This window comes from Pelophylax lessonae, assembly GCF_965119305.1.
Source record: "Pelophylax lessonae genome assembly, chromosome: 4".
In the NCBI taxonomy this organism is placed as follows: Eukaryota; Metazoa; Chordata; class Amphibia; order Anura; family Ranidae; genus Pelophylax; species Pelophylax lessonae.
In genome coordinates, this window is record NC_138771.1 from 495,460,608 (window position 1) to 495,475,711 (window position 15,104).

At 43.5% G+C, this 15,104-nt stretch overlaps 1 protein-coding gene across 7 annotated transcripts in view; it reads right to left on the minus strand.

Moving 5' to 3' along the window:
• The window catches only part of CACNA1C (calcium voltage-gated channel subunit alpha1 C), an 800,624-nt gene that overhangs the window by 272,703 nt on the left and 512,817 nt on the right, over nt 1–15,104 (minus strand). For all 7 annotated transcript variants that reach the window (XM_082255705.1, XM_082255709.1, XM_082255707.1 and 4 more), the window contains 5 exons: nt 8,594–8,700; nt 8,433–8,520; nt 3,992–4,099; nt 3,508–3,560; nt 3,031–3,177 (listed from right to left, as the gene is read on the minus strand). In XM_082255705.1, coding sequence (XP_082111831.1) covers nt 3,031–3,177; nt 3,508–3,560; nt 3,992–4,099; nt 8,433–8,520; nt 8,594–8,700 — 503 coding nt within the window. The remainder of the gene's footprint in view (nt 1–3,030; nt 3,178–3,507; nt 3,561–3,991; nt 4,100–8,432; nt 8,521–8,593; nt 8,701–15,104) is intronic.

A 15,104-nucleotide genomic window follows, 5' to 3' on the forward strand; every position in this document is an offset into this window, starting at 1 on the left:
TATTTCTCACCATCTTGGAGTCCTTCAGGTGTTTTTTAGCAAACTCCATGCGGGCTTTCATGTGTCTTACACTGAGGAGAGGCTTCCGTCGGGCCACTCTGCCATAAAGTCCCGACTGGTGGAGGGCTGCAGTGATGGTTGACTTTCTACAACTTTCTCCCATCTCCTGACTGCATCTCTGGAGCTCAGCCACAGTGATCTTTGGGTTCTTCTTTACCTCTCTCACCAAGGCTCTTCTCCCCCGATAGGTCAGTTTGGCCGGAAGGCCAGCTCTAGGAAGGGTTCTGGTCGTCCCAAACATCTTCCATTTGAGGATTATGGAGGCCACTGTGCTCTTAGGAACCTTAAGTGCAGCAGAAATCTTTTTGTAACCTTGGCCAGATCTGTGTCTTGCCACAATTCTGTCTCTGAGCTCTTCAGGCAGTTCCTTTGACCTCATGATTCTCATTTGCTCTGACATGCATTGTGATCTGGAAGGTCTTATAAAGACAGGTGTGTGGCTTTCCTAATCAAGTCCAATCAGTATAATCAAACACAGCTGGACTCAAATGAAGGTGTAGAACCATCTCAAGGATGATCAGAAGAAATGGAAAGCACCTGAGTTAAATATATGAGTGTCACAGCAAAGGGTCTGAATACTTAGGACCATGTGATATTTCAGTTTTTCTTTTTTAATAAATCTGCAACAATTTCAACAATTCTGTGTTTTTCTGTCAGTATGGGGTGCTATGTGTACATTCATGAGGAAGAAGAATGAACTTAAATGATTTTAGCAAATGGCTGCAATATAAAAAAGAGTGAAAAATTTAAGGGGGTCTGAATACTTTTCGTACCCACTGTATATATATATATATATATATATATATATATATATATATATATACATACAGTATCTCACAAAAGTGAGTACACCCCTCACATTTTTGTAAAAATTTTAGTATATATTTTCATGTGGCAACACTAAAGAAATGACACTTTGCTACAATGTAAAGTAGTGAGCGTACAGCTTGTATAACAGTGTAAAATTGCTGTCCCCTCAAAATACCTCAACACACAGCCATTAATGTATAAACCGCTAGCAACAAAAGTGAGTACACCCCTAAGTGACAATGTCTAAACTGGGCCCAAAGTGTAAATATTTTGTGTGGCTACCTTTATTTTCCAGCACTGCCTTAGCCCTCTTGGGCATGGAGTTCACCAGAGCTTCACAGGTTGCCACTGGAGTCCTCTTCCACTCCTCCATGACGACATCACGGAGCTGGTGGATGTTGGAGACCTTGCACTCCTCCACCTTCCATTTGAGGATGCCCCACAGATACTCAATAGGGTTTAGGTCTTGAGACATGCTTGGCCAGTCCATCATCTTTACCCTTACCTTCTTTTTATCAAGGCAATGGTCGTCTTGGAGGTGTGTTTGGGGTGGTTATCATGTTGTAATACTGCCCTGCGGCCCAGTCTCCGAAGGGAGGGGATCATGCTCTGCTTCAGTATGTCACAGTACATATTGGCATTCATGGTTCTCTCAATGAACTGTAGGTCCCCAGTGCCGGCAGCACTCATGCAGCCCCAGACCATGACACTCCCACCACCATGCTTGACTGTAGGCAAGACACACTTGTCTTTGTACTCCTTACCTGGTTGCCGGCACACACGCTTGACACCATCTGAACCAAATATGTTTATCTTGGTCTCATCAGACCACAGGACATGGTTCCAGTAATCCATATCCTTAGTCTGCTTGTCTTCAGCAAACTGTTTGCGGGCTTTCTTGTGCATCATCTTTGAAAGAGGCTTCCTTCTGGGACGACAGTTATGCAGACCAATTTAATGCAGTGTGCGGCGTATGGTCTGAGCACTGACAGGCTGATCCCCCACCCCTTCAACCTCTCCTACGTCTATTTCCCAAAGACAACCTCTGGATACGACGCTGAGCACGTACACTCAACCTCTTTGGTCGACCATGGCGAGGCCTGTTCTGAGTGGAACCTGTCCTGTTAAACCACTGTATGGTCTTGGTCACCGTGCTGCAGCTCAGTTTCAGGGTCTTGGCAATCTTCTTATAGCCTAGGCCATCATTATGTAGAGCATCAATTCTTTTTTTCAGATCCTCGGAGAGTTCTTTGCCATGAGGTGCCATGTTGAACTTCCAGTGACCAGTATGAGAGAGTGAGAGCGATAACACCAAATTTAACACACCTGCTCCCAATTCACACCTGAGACCTTGTAACACTAATGAGTCACATGACAGTGGGGAGGAACAATGGCTAATTGGGCCCAATTTGGACATTTTCACTTAGGGGTCTACTCACTTTTGTTGCCAGTGGTTTAGACATTAATGGCTGTGTGTTGAGTTATTTTGAGGGGGGACAGCATATTTACACTGTTATACAAGCTGTACACTCACTACTTTACATTGTAGCAAAGTGTAATTTCTTCAGTGTTGTCACATGAAAAGCGATAATAAAATATTTACAAAAATGTGAGGGGTGTACTCACTTTTGTGACATACTGTAGTAAGTAAGGGCAATGTACCTGACGGGAAAACAAGCAGCAATCAGAATATGGCAGATGATCTAACCCACGTAAATTGCTAATAGTTTCATTTGTGTCACTACTGGATAATATCAGATCACTTGTTGACACAGTGTCACATCTTGTCACACAGGGTGTCACCGGAGCAGGAAGTAAAGGGAAACCTCTCTATCTGGGACAAAAAAGGCAATAAAAACCTAACAGTGGCTCTAATTCTTTGAAAAATACAAATAAAAAAGGAATTAGCTGAAGAAGGGCTTTAAAAGGAAATCTCACTCAGAGCAGAAGACCTGTGAGAGAAGTCAGGTGAAAGTGCACCAGTTCATATTCAGCTTCACTACAGAAGCACTGGGTGGTAAAGGAGTCAGAGAAAGTTAGCTTTCATCTGAAGCTTCACACACAGGGACCAAGCTTCATGACACATTCCCTTTAAGCGAAAGTTGTTCCTGAAAGCTCCATCCCCAAATCCATGCGGCTCTCCTCATCCCAAGGACTCACTCCGGCCAGCCTTCAAAGGTGGAGACGGTGAAAAGTGCCATCATTGCTGCCAGGACATTATCAAAGTCGAACTTGCTGTTTTCCCAGCTCCGATCCTGAATCATCGGGTGTGACACATCGCCATCTTTGTAGGTGATGAACTTTCCCCTGTAGAACACAATATAAATGTATATAAAAAATGTATGCAGCAACAACAGATGTATCACTATCAGGTCTATCAGGTGCACAAGAAAGACCTTTGACTAAGGTAAGCAAAGGCACTTTGCGATGTCTGCTCTCAAGTATGACTTTTTTTTGCTTTAAAAAGTTTAAGGTTGTTTAACGTTAAGGTTGCCTTGTATATATTCCTTCAGAACAGTGTCTCTTCAGGGCTGTGGTAAAACATTAACAGTAAATCAACCCCTTCTGTATACTCATTGAGATCAGCAGATGTGGATTTGTAATATCATAAAACCTATTGTTACACAACGCACGTACCTGCACTCGGCTTCTGTAATCTTCGAGCTGTCTGTGCAGCTGTACAACTTACCCTGAGGAAACAAAAGAAGAAAAATGATCTAACTACAAAAAGCACAATCCAACACACATGTGTATGTGCATGTGTGGTGTGTGTATGTGTATTTGTTTGTGCATGTGTAGTGTGTGTGTGTATATGTATGTATGTATGTGTGGCTGTTTGTGTATGTGTAGTGTGTGTGTGTGTGTATGTGTATGTGTGTGCAGGTATGTGTGTGGTTGTGTGAGTGTGTAGTGTGTGTGTATAGTGTGCACTTGTGTGTATATGTAGTTTGTTTACATGCTTAAGTATGTGTGTGTATATGTGTAGTGTGTATGTGCTTGTGTGTATATGTAATGTGTGCAGGTGTATATTTGTTTGTGCTTCTATATATGTGTAGTTTGTGTGTGTGATTTGGCTTTGTGTGTATTTGTGCCTGCTTGTGTGTGTGTGTTCTGACCTTACCTTGAACAGCTGTACTCCAATGCAGGCAAACATAAACTGGAGTAGAGTGGTGACGATGACAATGTTTCCTATGGTGCGAATGGCGACGAAGACGCACTGGACCACATGCTGAGCACAGACACAAAAATAAAGTGTTAAATGTTTATCCAAGAAACAGACACTTTATACATCCCAGAATATCACACTTTACCAACAAAGCTAAAAGAAGAATATTTAACTGTCTCCAGTAGGCTTTTGCATTACACTTTTATGATTAAAAATTGGTGAAACTAACCAATGAAATTGTTCCTGTGTACGATCACCAACTGATAATAAGAGTACAGTGCAAAGACACTTTACTAGCTGAAAGTGTATGTTTTTTCATTGAAAACTCTGGAGCAGCAGATACCCTCTCAGAGGACAACGGTCATTTTCTGGTCCAGCCAAAAGCAATCTCTAGCTTGATTAATTTTAAAGCCCTGTTTTTTATTTGTTTGAGTGTTATCTCAATGTATTATTTGTATGTATTTATTCATGATATAATTCCCATAATCCTAACACAGGTGGAACTTTCACTGTGAACCTTTCTTGTGATAGAACAAAGCTCTTTTAAAGTGCATGCAAAGACCATTTTTTTCTTTTTTTGAATACAGTACAGATTGGTTACAATCTTTGTGACTTTTTGTTTGCTGCCTGTATTCCCTTGAGGGTAATCACCTTCACTTCTTGTTCTGGAAACACAACAGAAAGCAAGGAAATCTCTCCAAAATGAGAGACAGAAAATTACAGGGATCCCTATTTAAAGTAAAACTTTTCATTAGATAGAATAGGGAGGGGTAAAACCCCCATCAGGCTATTTTTGCTTTGTGTGTACTCTGTTTCTTTGAAAATAAGCCCTACTCTGAAAATAAGACCTAGCATGATTTTTGGTAGGGATGCACCGAATGTTCGGCAACCGAAATTATTCGGCTAAGTAAAGTATAAAGGCCGAATAAATTTGTGCCGAACAATGACATTTTTAATGACGCGGATGGTGGGTCGGTAAGCCCAGATTGCGGGTCCCCGACCGGCGACCCGCCATCCCCGAGCATCACTGTAAACATAGCCGGAGGCACTACAGGAAGCAGAGCGGATGCTTCCTGTATAGCCGCTTAGCGCCGGCTTCTGTCACAGGCGGAGTGATACCAAATGTACTCCGCCTCCGCCTGTGACAGGGCATAGGAGCCATAGAGGAAACATCGACTCTGCAGATGGGAGGGAGGGAGGTAAGGAGAGACATGAGAGGACAGAGACACGAGAGGACAAGAGAGAGAGATACGAGAGGACAAGAGAGAGAGAGAGGACAAGAGAGAGAGAGAGACATGAGAGGACAAGAGAGAGAGAGAGAGAGGACAAGAGAGAGAGAGAGACATGAGAGGACAAGAGAGAGAGAGACATGAGAGGACAAGAGAGAGAGAGAGGACAAGAGAGAGAGAGAGGACAAGAGAGAGAGAGAGAGAGACATGAGAGGGCAAGAGAGAGAGAGAGAGAGAGGACAAGAGAGAGAGAGACATGAGAGGACAAGAGAGAGAGAGAGAGGACAAGAGAGAGACATGAGAGGACAAGAGAGAGAGGACAAGAGAGAGGACAAGAGAGAGAGAGACATGAGAGGACAGGAGAGAGAGAGAGACATGAGAGGACAAGAGAGAGAGAGAGAGAGAGAGAGGACAAGAGAGAGAGAGAGACATGAGAGGACAAGAGAGAGAGAGAGACATGAGAGGACAAGAGAGAGAGAGTGAGAGGACAAGAGAGAGAGAGTGAGAGGACAAGAGAGAGAGAGAAAGACATGAGAGGACAAGAGAGAGAGAGTGAGAGGACAAGAGAGAGAGAGACATGAGAGGACAAGAGAGAGAGAGTGAGAGGACAAGAGAGAGAGAGAGAGAGAGACATGAGAGGACAAGAGAGAGAGAGTGAGAGGACAAGAGAGAGAGACATGAGAGGACAAGAGAGAGAGAGAGAGAGAGGCATGAGAGGACAAGAGAGAGAGAGTGAGAGGACAAGAGAGAGAGAGAGAGACATGAGAGGACAAGAGAGAGAGTGAGAGGACAAGAGAGAGAGACACGAGAGGACGAGAGAGAGAGACACGAGAGGACAAGAGAGAGAGTGAGAGGACAAGAGAGAGAGACACGAGAGGACGAGAGAGAGAGACACGAGAGGACAAGAGAGAGGACAAAAAATTGGCAAAATAAATGGAAAAAATGCGAAACACCGCGTTCGGTATTCGGCCTTCGGCCTTCAGCCAAGAATTTCATTATTATTCGGCTTCGGCCAAGAATTTCATTTCGGTGCATCCCTAATTTTTGGGGATAGCTGCAATATAAGCCCTACCCCGAAAATAAGCCCTAGTTAAAATCCTTGTAAAAACATGTAATCCGTTAAGTAAAAAGATTATATAATGTGCAGTGTGTCTCCTTTTGTACCTTTATTGTGGAACATACCTTATTTACAGCGCAGCTTACAAATGGAGACTCGCTGGATATATTATATAATCTTTTTACAAAACAGATTACATAATTTTACAATGACTTTATTCAATGTTTATTTTTGGGATTACAGAATGTCCTAATGCTGACTCCTGAGCTGACGGGGGGAGAGGAGAAGAGAAGACAGGGGACACAAAAACCTTTAAAAAAATATTTTATTGCTTTATTCAATTTTTTTTAAAACATAGAGAGGCGTAAATGACACAGCACAAGCAATGTGCTGTCTATCATGCTTTAACCACTTGCCGACCGCCGCACGACTATATACGGTGGCGGTCAGCCCCTCACAGGCAACGTCACTAGCCTGTGAGCAAATAGGGGGCGAGCGCGCGCAGCCGTTCCTTAAGCAGCCCGCGCGTGTGACCGGCGGACCCGATGTCCGCCGGTCACTCGCGATCGTCGGATACAGCGGGAGAAAGGCAGGCGGCTAATGTAAACAAAGCCGCCTGTCTTTCTCCCCTGTTTAACAGCACAGATCATACGGTCCTGCTATGTAGGACCGTTGATCTCTGCTGTTACACACACAGCCACATCCAATCACAGTTAGAAGCACGCCCCTAGGGACACACTTAACCCCTCCCTCTCCAATAAAGTTAACCCCTTCCCTCCCAGTGTCATTTTTACAGTAACAGTGCATATGTATAGCACTGATTACTGTAGTAATGTCACTGGTACCCCCAAAAGTGTCAAAAATGTCAGTCAAGGGTCCGATCTGTCCGCCGTAATGTTGCAGTACCGCAAAAAAAATCGCAGATCGCCGCCATTACTCGTTAAAAAAAAAACCAATAAAAATGACAAAAATCTTTCCCTTAGTTAGTAAACGCAATAACTTTTGCGCAAACCAATCAAAATACGCTTTTTGCTATTTTTGTTACCAAACATATGTAGCAGAAAACAAATTGGCCTAAAATGTAAAAAAATTTAGATTTTTAAATTTTTTTTGGGGGAATTTCATATAAAAAAATGTGAAAAATATTGTTATTTTTGCAAAATTGTCGCTATTTTTTTGTTTATAGCGCATGATCAAAAAATCGCACAGGTGATCAAATACCACAAAAAGAAAGCTCTGTTTGTGGGAAAAAAAGGACGTCAATTTCATTTGGGTATAGCGTCGCACGACCGCGCAATTGTCCGTTAAAATCACGCAGTGCCGAATCGCAAAATAGGCCCTGGTCAGGAAGGGGGTAAAATCTTCCGGGGCTTAAGTGGTTAAAGGATCAGGATATATATATATATATATATTTTTTTTTTAGGGTTACAACCACTTTAAGATCGTCCTTGTACATACCATAAATAAATAAGAGATCCCTTAAAAATAGGCCCTAGTGTGTTTTTAGTAGCCAAAATTAATTTAAGACCCAGTCTTATTTTCGGGGAAACACGGTATGTGTAGTGCATGTGCTTGTGTGCGGGTGTGTTTATGTAGTGAGTGTGTTTGTGTAGAGTGTGTGCTAGTATGTGTAGTGTGAGTGATTGTGTGTAAGTGTGTGCTTATGTGTATGTGTAGTATTTGTGTGCTTGTGTTTATGCGTAGTGTGTGTTCCAAAATTCAACTGCTGAGCCTGCCAGGAAGCAGTCACCTGTAATGGGTCAATCATCTGCGTTGAGGGCATTCCCCATCCTGCAGTCGCACCTATACAAGTGGCATGTCTAAGTGCAGATGCAGGGCAGGGAATGCCATGGGTACAGATAACTGGGCCATTACAGATGACCACTTTCTGGTAGGCTCGTCTACATAGGCTCGGAAGAGCATCCAAACATGCCCAAGCTCATCTCTACTGTAGACACAACAGCAAAAAAAATTTGACAGAGGTTCGAATCCACCCAAAATAAAAAAAGTCTTGGTTTTAGATACGCTAATAAAACAATGATCTTTTTAAATTGTTTGTCCTACACTGGTCCATCTGCTGTAAAAAGTCGCGGAAGTCCCCATTGCTTACCTTGAGCCCTTTGGCTCTGTTGATGGCTCTGAGTGGTCGCAAAACTCTGAGGACCCTCAAAATCTTCACCACGTTGATGGCGCTAGACCTAGGCAGGACGAGGAAGAGTGAGCGACTGAACAGAAGATCAAAGGAGGTGTCACCTCCAGGTGAATACTCACTGTATGCCAAAGGAGATGAGCGAAACGCTGACCACCAGCAGGTCCAAGATATTGAAGTAATTCCTGCAGAAGGAGCCCTTGTGCAAGAATGCACCGTAAGCTGTCATCTGAAACACGAGGCACCAGTTAGACACAACGTAGACACTGTGAGGTCACATCATAAGAGACACAGCATGGACAGAACATGCAGAAGAGAACATGCAGATATGCCTCCCTGATAAGCTCTCCTACGTGGTTTAAGAATACTTAAAAGCTCCTTCTCTGCATCTTCAGATCTGTAAATGCACCCTCTAGTGTCTGCATGTTGTTAAATGACTACTGGAAAAAAACAATTACAGAATAGGTCACCTAGCCATTGTATTCAATGCAAGAAACCAGCATGGATCTGAGCTGGTGTACACTGAGGTGACAGGAACAATAAAGCACAGTCACTGTGCTGCATTACTAAATTGGAAGCAGCGCAAGTATATTGAGTAAAGAAGGATTCCTCTATGTACATAATTATACACAGGAATGATTCCTTTTAAATCAAATGGAATAGAGGAGAATCAGAACCCCCATAAAGATTATTTTTGCTGTCTGTATTTCTGTTTTTGACAAGTATCACTTATGGCATGCAGTAAAGCAGAACTTTACCCATAACAACTTGATAAAAAATAATGTTCTTTAGCAAGGAACATACATTCCACAATAATAATTATGCTACTAAAATTAGTGTGTGCTGTAAAATGCCTCCAGTATTGCTCCTGTTTCTTCTTGCTAGAGGCTGCCTTTTTGCTAAAGCCTAGAGCCCCTGAACAGCAGTAAAGCATAAAGCAGAACTAAACCCTTCGGTTTAAGAAAACAGATACACTGGAATGCCGGGATTGCTAATTGTCACATTTGGTTGTGTCCTCAACCAAACTATCAAACCATCAATCGGGCTGATGTCATAACAGATCACATGTGCAGCACCATGGCAGTTGCAGATCAAACAGACGCAGCTTCATTGGCTGTAAAGGATAAGAGGGTTTAATTCTGTGTTAAGGCTGTCAGCAGATCTGCCTTTACAAATTCAGCAGTGCCTAAAAGTGCCTTAAAAATAGAAAGCAACTGAGCATGTACAGAGCAGTCTGAGACAGTGTATTACTGGATTTTAAACAGTATAGGCACTTATTGTTAATGTTTTACTTAGCTATAATGCAAAATGGGCCAGCCTGAAGTGATCTTGCAGGATTTCATTTTCTGACTAAAGTTCTAGTTTAAACGTAACTTTTTTGGGAAATAGTTACAGTGGAACTTTAGTCAGAAAATTAGGTTCTGCTAGATCACTTTAGACTGGCCCCTTTTGCAGTTATAGCTTTGTAAAACAATAAATTAGTGCCTATACTGTTTAAAATCCAGTGGTACACTGTCTCACCCTGCTTTGCACATGCTCACCCAGATAGCAAGGATAACTTACCACAAATTTGTGGCAGCATTGAATTGTAAGTCTGTTAACTTGCTGCCCATTTTCACTGGCAAGTTGTACACTTTCAGAGCACTTGAAGCACAAGTTCTAGTTGAAACTTCTCCAATTTGTAGCAAATTTGCATGGCAAGTCTCTAGCAAGAGCAAAGTTGCAGTGGTGAGGCTAAAGTAAGAGTTCTGCAAGCCTACAGCATGAAAATTAAGCCTCAGTGACCCCTGTGGTGGGATGACTATTGCACAACATAACTGAACCATGCAATGTGGACTTGCTGCAATTGTGCAACAAACTTGTGAAGCCTGGCAAGTCTAGCAATAGCTTAGCAAGTCATTTTCAAACTTAAAGCACATATGCTTGCTATCCGGGCAGTTGCTCTCCATTTTTAGGCACTGCTGAGTTTGTAGAGGCCGATCTACTGACAGCCTTAAAGTGGAGTTAGACCCTCCAATTCTTTACAGCTAAGAGGCTGCTTCTGTTTGATCTGCAAATCTGCATTTGATGGTTTGACAGTTTGGTTAAGGATACAAGGAAATGTGACAGTTAGCAATCCTGGCATTCCAGGAATGTAACTGTTTTTTGAAAACATTAAATTGATGGGTTTAGTTCTGCTTTATGATTTAATGATTGCCCATGACTGTTCAGGGGCTCTAGGCTTCAGTAAAATGGCAGCCTACAGCAGGTTGAAACAGGAGCAATTACAGCACACATTAATTTTGGTAGCATAATTATTAACCACTTGCCGACCGCCGCACGACTATCTACGGCGGCGGTCAGCCCCTCACAGGCAAAGTGACGTAGGTCTACGTCGCTCGCCTGTGAGGGTTTAGGGAGCGAGCGCGCGCCGCCGGAGGCGCGCTCCCGCTCCCGCGTGGTCACGGACCCCCCCGCGCGTGTGACCGGCGGACCCGATCGCCGCCGGCCACTCTGCGATCGGCGGGGGAGAGGGAGAAAGTCAGGCAGCTTGTGTAAACAAGCTGCCTGTCATTCTCCTCTCTGTATGAGAGCTGATCACATGGATCTACTATGTAGATCCATTGATCACTCTGCATACAGTTGAAGCCACAGCCAATCACAGTTAGAATCACGCCCCTAGGGACACACACAGCCCCTCCCTCTCAAATAAAGTTAACCCCTTCACTACCAGTGTATTTTTACAGTAACAGTGCATATATATAGCACTGATTACTGTAGAAATGTCACTGGTAACCCCAAAAGTGTCAAAAATGTCAGTCAAGGGTCCGATCTTTCCGCCGCAATGTCGCAGTACCGCAAAAAAAATCGCAGATCGCCGCCATTACGCGTTAAAAAAAAAAACAACAAAAATGACAAAAATCTTTCCCTTTGTTAGTAAACGCAATAACTTTTGCGCAAACCAATCAAAATACGCTTTTTGCGATTTTTTTTACCAAACATAGGTAGCATAAAACAAATTGGCCGAAAATATTAAAAAATTTTGATTTTTACATTTTTTTTGGGGGGAATTTCATATAAAAAAAGGGAAAAATATTGCTATTTTTGCAAAATTTACGCTCTTTTTTTGTTTATAGCGCGTGATCAAAAAATCGCACAGGTGATCAAATACCGCCAAAAGAAAGCTCTGTTTGTGGGAAAAAAAGGACGCAAAATTCGTTTAGGTACAGCGTCGCACGACCGCGCAATTGTCCGTTAAAGTCACGCAGTGCCGAATCGCAAAATACCCTCTGGTCGTTTAGCAGCCAAATCCTCCGGGGCTTAAGTGGTTAATGTGGAATGAATGATCTTTGAGAACATTATTTTTTATCAAGGTGTTATGGATAAAGTTCCACTTTAGTTCTGCTTTGAAATAATTTGGTATTGCTGTCTGTGTCACTGCTAAAGAGTTTCTGCTCACTTACTTTCCAGGTGACACCCTGTATCCTAAGATATAGGATGTAACTGGGGACAAAGACAGCAGTAAAGAACCAACAAGGGCTCTACCCCTTCTCCGTTCTATCATTGGTGAGATTATATTCAGGTGTATTTTATGAACGGGTGAATTTTTTTCTCTGTTGGCTTCTCTACAGTTCTCCGGGGAAAATGATCACATCTGGCACCCATTTTATGAATGGGAGAACTTCAGTTCGCCCAGGGTGATCAGAGGAGAACGGTTTTCTCGGAGATCTGTGTAGAAGTCAATGGGGCGTCTGTAATCTCGTGAGACAAAGCGAGATTACAGTAGTATGAAAATCCCTGGCGCGCTTTAACAAGCAGTGATAAATTATCACTGCTGAGTACATGAGGTTAATAAATAATAGTCCCCTTACATAAATATATATATATATACACTGAATACACACACACATACATTGTATATATATATACACATTAAATATACATCTACATGTATGTGTGTATATATATACATGTATATATATATACATAAATATGGCAGGGGGACATGATTACTGTGTTGGGGGGTCTGAACGAGGAGGAAGGAAGTCCATAATCTTCCTTTTTCCCCCTCAGTTCTCCCCCGATTCTGTCTTCACTCCCCACTTCACAAGCTCCAGGCTGGTGAACCCGGGAATGTGAATTCTGACCCAGATCGCCAGTGAAGTGCGGGGATCGCAGCTTCATAGCCTGGCTGTTTCTGTGTCTGTCAATGGCAGATTCCCGTGTGAAGAGATGATCAGCGGAGAACATGTTCTCCTGCGATCATTTCTGTTTCATAAACTGAGAATGATCGGAAATGAGCTGTGATCAGCAGGATCACTGGTCATCTCAGTTTCATAAAAGGACACCTCAGTATATTACGCAGATCACATCTTCAAATATGTCATGAAATAAAAGGTACCATGACTGATCATAGTGAGTTGATTTACTCAGTGGCTCTTTATTTCTTTGCTCTCTCGTGCCACAGCTACCACAAATCCAGTTTAGGGAGTCTCCAATCTGATAATTTAACATCTAATACCCTGGTGCCCAACCTGTGGCTGAAAGGCCGTATGTGGCCCTTTCACATTTATTGTGCTGCCCCTTTGGTGTTTTTAGTATTTACTCAAACCAACTCTTATTGTAATGTCTGCAGTCTCTGGCTGCTTTCTATAGCATGTGCGGCGTTTTTGGTATTATTAGGGGGCTGCACTTAAAGCCACCTATACCAAGTAAGTTGAATAAGCTGACCACCACTGGTGTAATATATGAACAGATCTCTTTTCGGAGGGTCTACCTGCGCACGGTCCATATAGTAGCATCTTCTCTAATCCCCCTGCCCGCTACATAGTTGAACCCTCATAGCTGAAATTCAGCTCCATGAAAGTGTATTGGGCTGTTTTGCTGAGCACAGCTCGATAGTGTCAGGGCTAGGAAGGCTTCTTACAGTGCATTTAAACCCAAGAACAAAAATACTAAATATTGCAGCTTACTAGACCTTAGATGTGGTGGCTGCATTTGTTTTCTTTTTTTCAGGCTTTTTTTTTATTTTATTTTAACCTGGTGGTTCTGCCAGTAACAAGCTTTTCTTGGGGTGACACACTCACTCACAGTACTGTATCTATGTAGGAGCAGCATTGTTATCCAAGGTCAGGACTATAGAACACCTTCCTCTCCCCACATCTTCATACCACAGTGGACATGGCCGGTGCAAGGATTTTTGCAGCGCTAGGCAAAATAAAAATTGCGCCCCCCCCTCATATGCTCTCCCACCCCCCATCCCAAGTTGCTGGAGGGGTTAAAACCAGTGGCGGCTGGTGCTCCATCGGTCGGGGAGGGGGGGGGCGACAGACGACCTGGCCACGGACCCCCCCGTCACTCCAGAGTCCAGTCCACACCATATCCCCCCCCCCCCCGGGCGCCAGCTCACTTACCTTGTTCCTTCGGATGGCGACGGCTTCCCCCTCAGTCTCCTTCATGTCCCATCTTGGCGGCTGTCTCCTCCCTCCTCCTCCGCCAATAGGATGCCTTCTACTTTGGCCAATTGGGAAACAGGTCTCAGGATCCACTTCCTTATTGGCCGGCAGAAGAATCAGTGTGGCAATAGCGAATATTCATTCGCTATTGTCACACAACTGGGTGGGCTCAGGGCCCAATGCTCTGCACCCCAAGCCTGCCCTTTTTAGGGCCTCTGGCTCTAATCATGTGCTTAAAAAAAAAAAAAAACCCTTATTGGAATCCCTGCATCCAGCAGCTTGCATGTAGATTAGGGGGCCGGATGCATGGATCGGCGGGGGGGGGGGGGGGGGGGCTGGCGCCACTGCGCCCCTAATGGACGGGCCAGGCACCACTGGTTAAAACCCCTTCAGTGATTTACGGTAAGTCACTAACCTCGCGTCAGGCTTCGCCGGCACCCCCTGCTAAATTGCGCCCTAGGCGCCTGCCTAGGTCGCCTTACTGGTAGCACCAGCGCTGATAGTGGGAAGGTGTTCCGCAGTCCTCAGAGAAAGCTGGGAACAATGTAACTGAGAAGAATGCAGCAGAGGAAGAAAGCACAACATTTCTGGTAGGATCAAAAGGTATTTTTGCACTTATTGAACAGATATAACAAAAGACTTGCAATGTTATATTTAACAGTCCAAAAGGCAGAAAATAAGAGAAGTATATTGTTAGGGTTTATATACACTTTTTAGAAGCCCCCTACCCACAACTTGAAAGTGGATATAAACTTTGTTAAACCACCCGTACCTGCAGGTAAGCCTATAAAAAGGCTTACCTGTAGGCACTGTGAGAATCTCCTAAATTTGGAGATTAGGAGTTTAGGAGATATTCAGAGTGCATGCAGCCGATGATGTCATTGGCGCATGGGCTCTGAAGGTCCAGGTTACTGAGACCTTCAGAGCTTGTGCCGCAAACAGGCGGACACTCATAGCACACCCAGAAGAAACACTGGGGAAGATCTCAGTTGTCTCAGCGGTAAGCGGGCGCCACTGGAAGGGATTAGTATTTCATAATGAGCTAAAATGCCTTCGCCTTACAGGTTTTTTTTTTTTGTCGGGGGATTCACAACTTCTTTAAATGTAAATTTGTAAATTCAACTAACAGCAATATCGACTTCCCTTTATTTTATTTTTTTTTTTGCCTTTTTCTTTATTCATGCAGCTAACTTTTTTA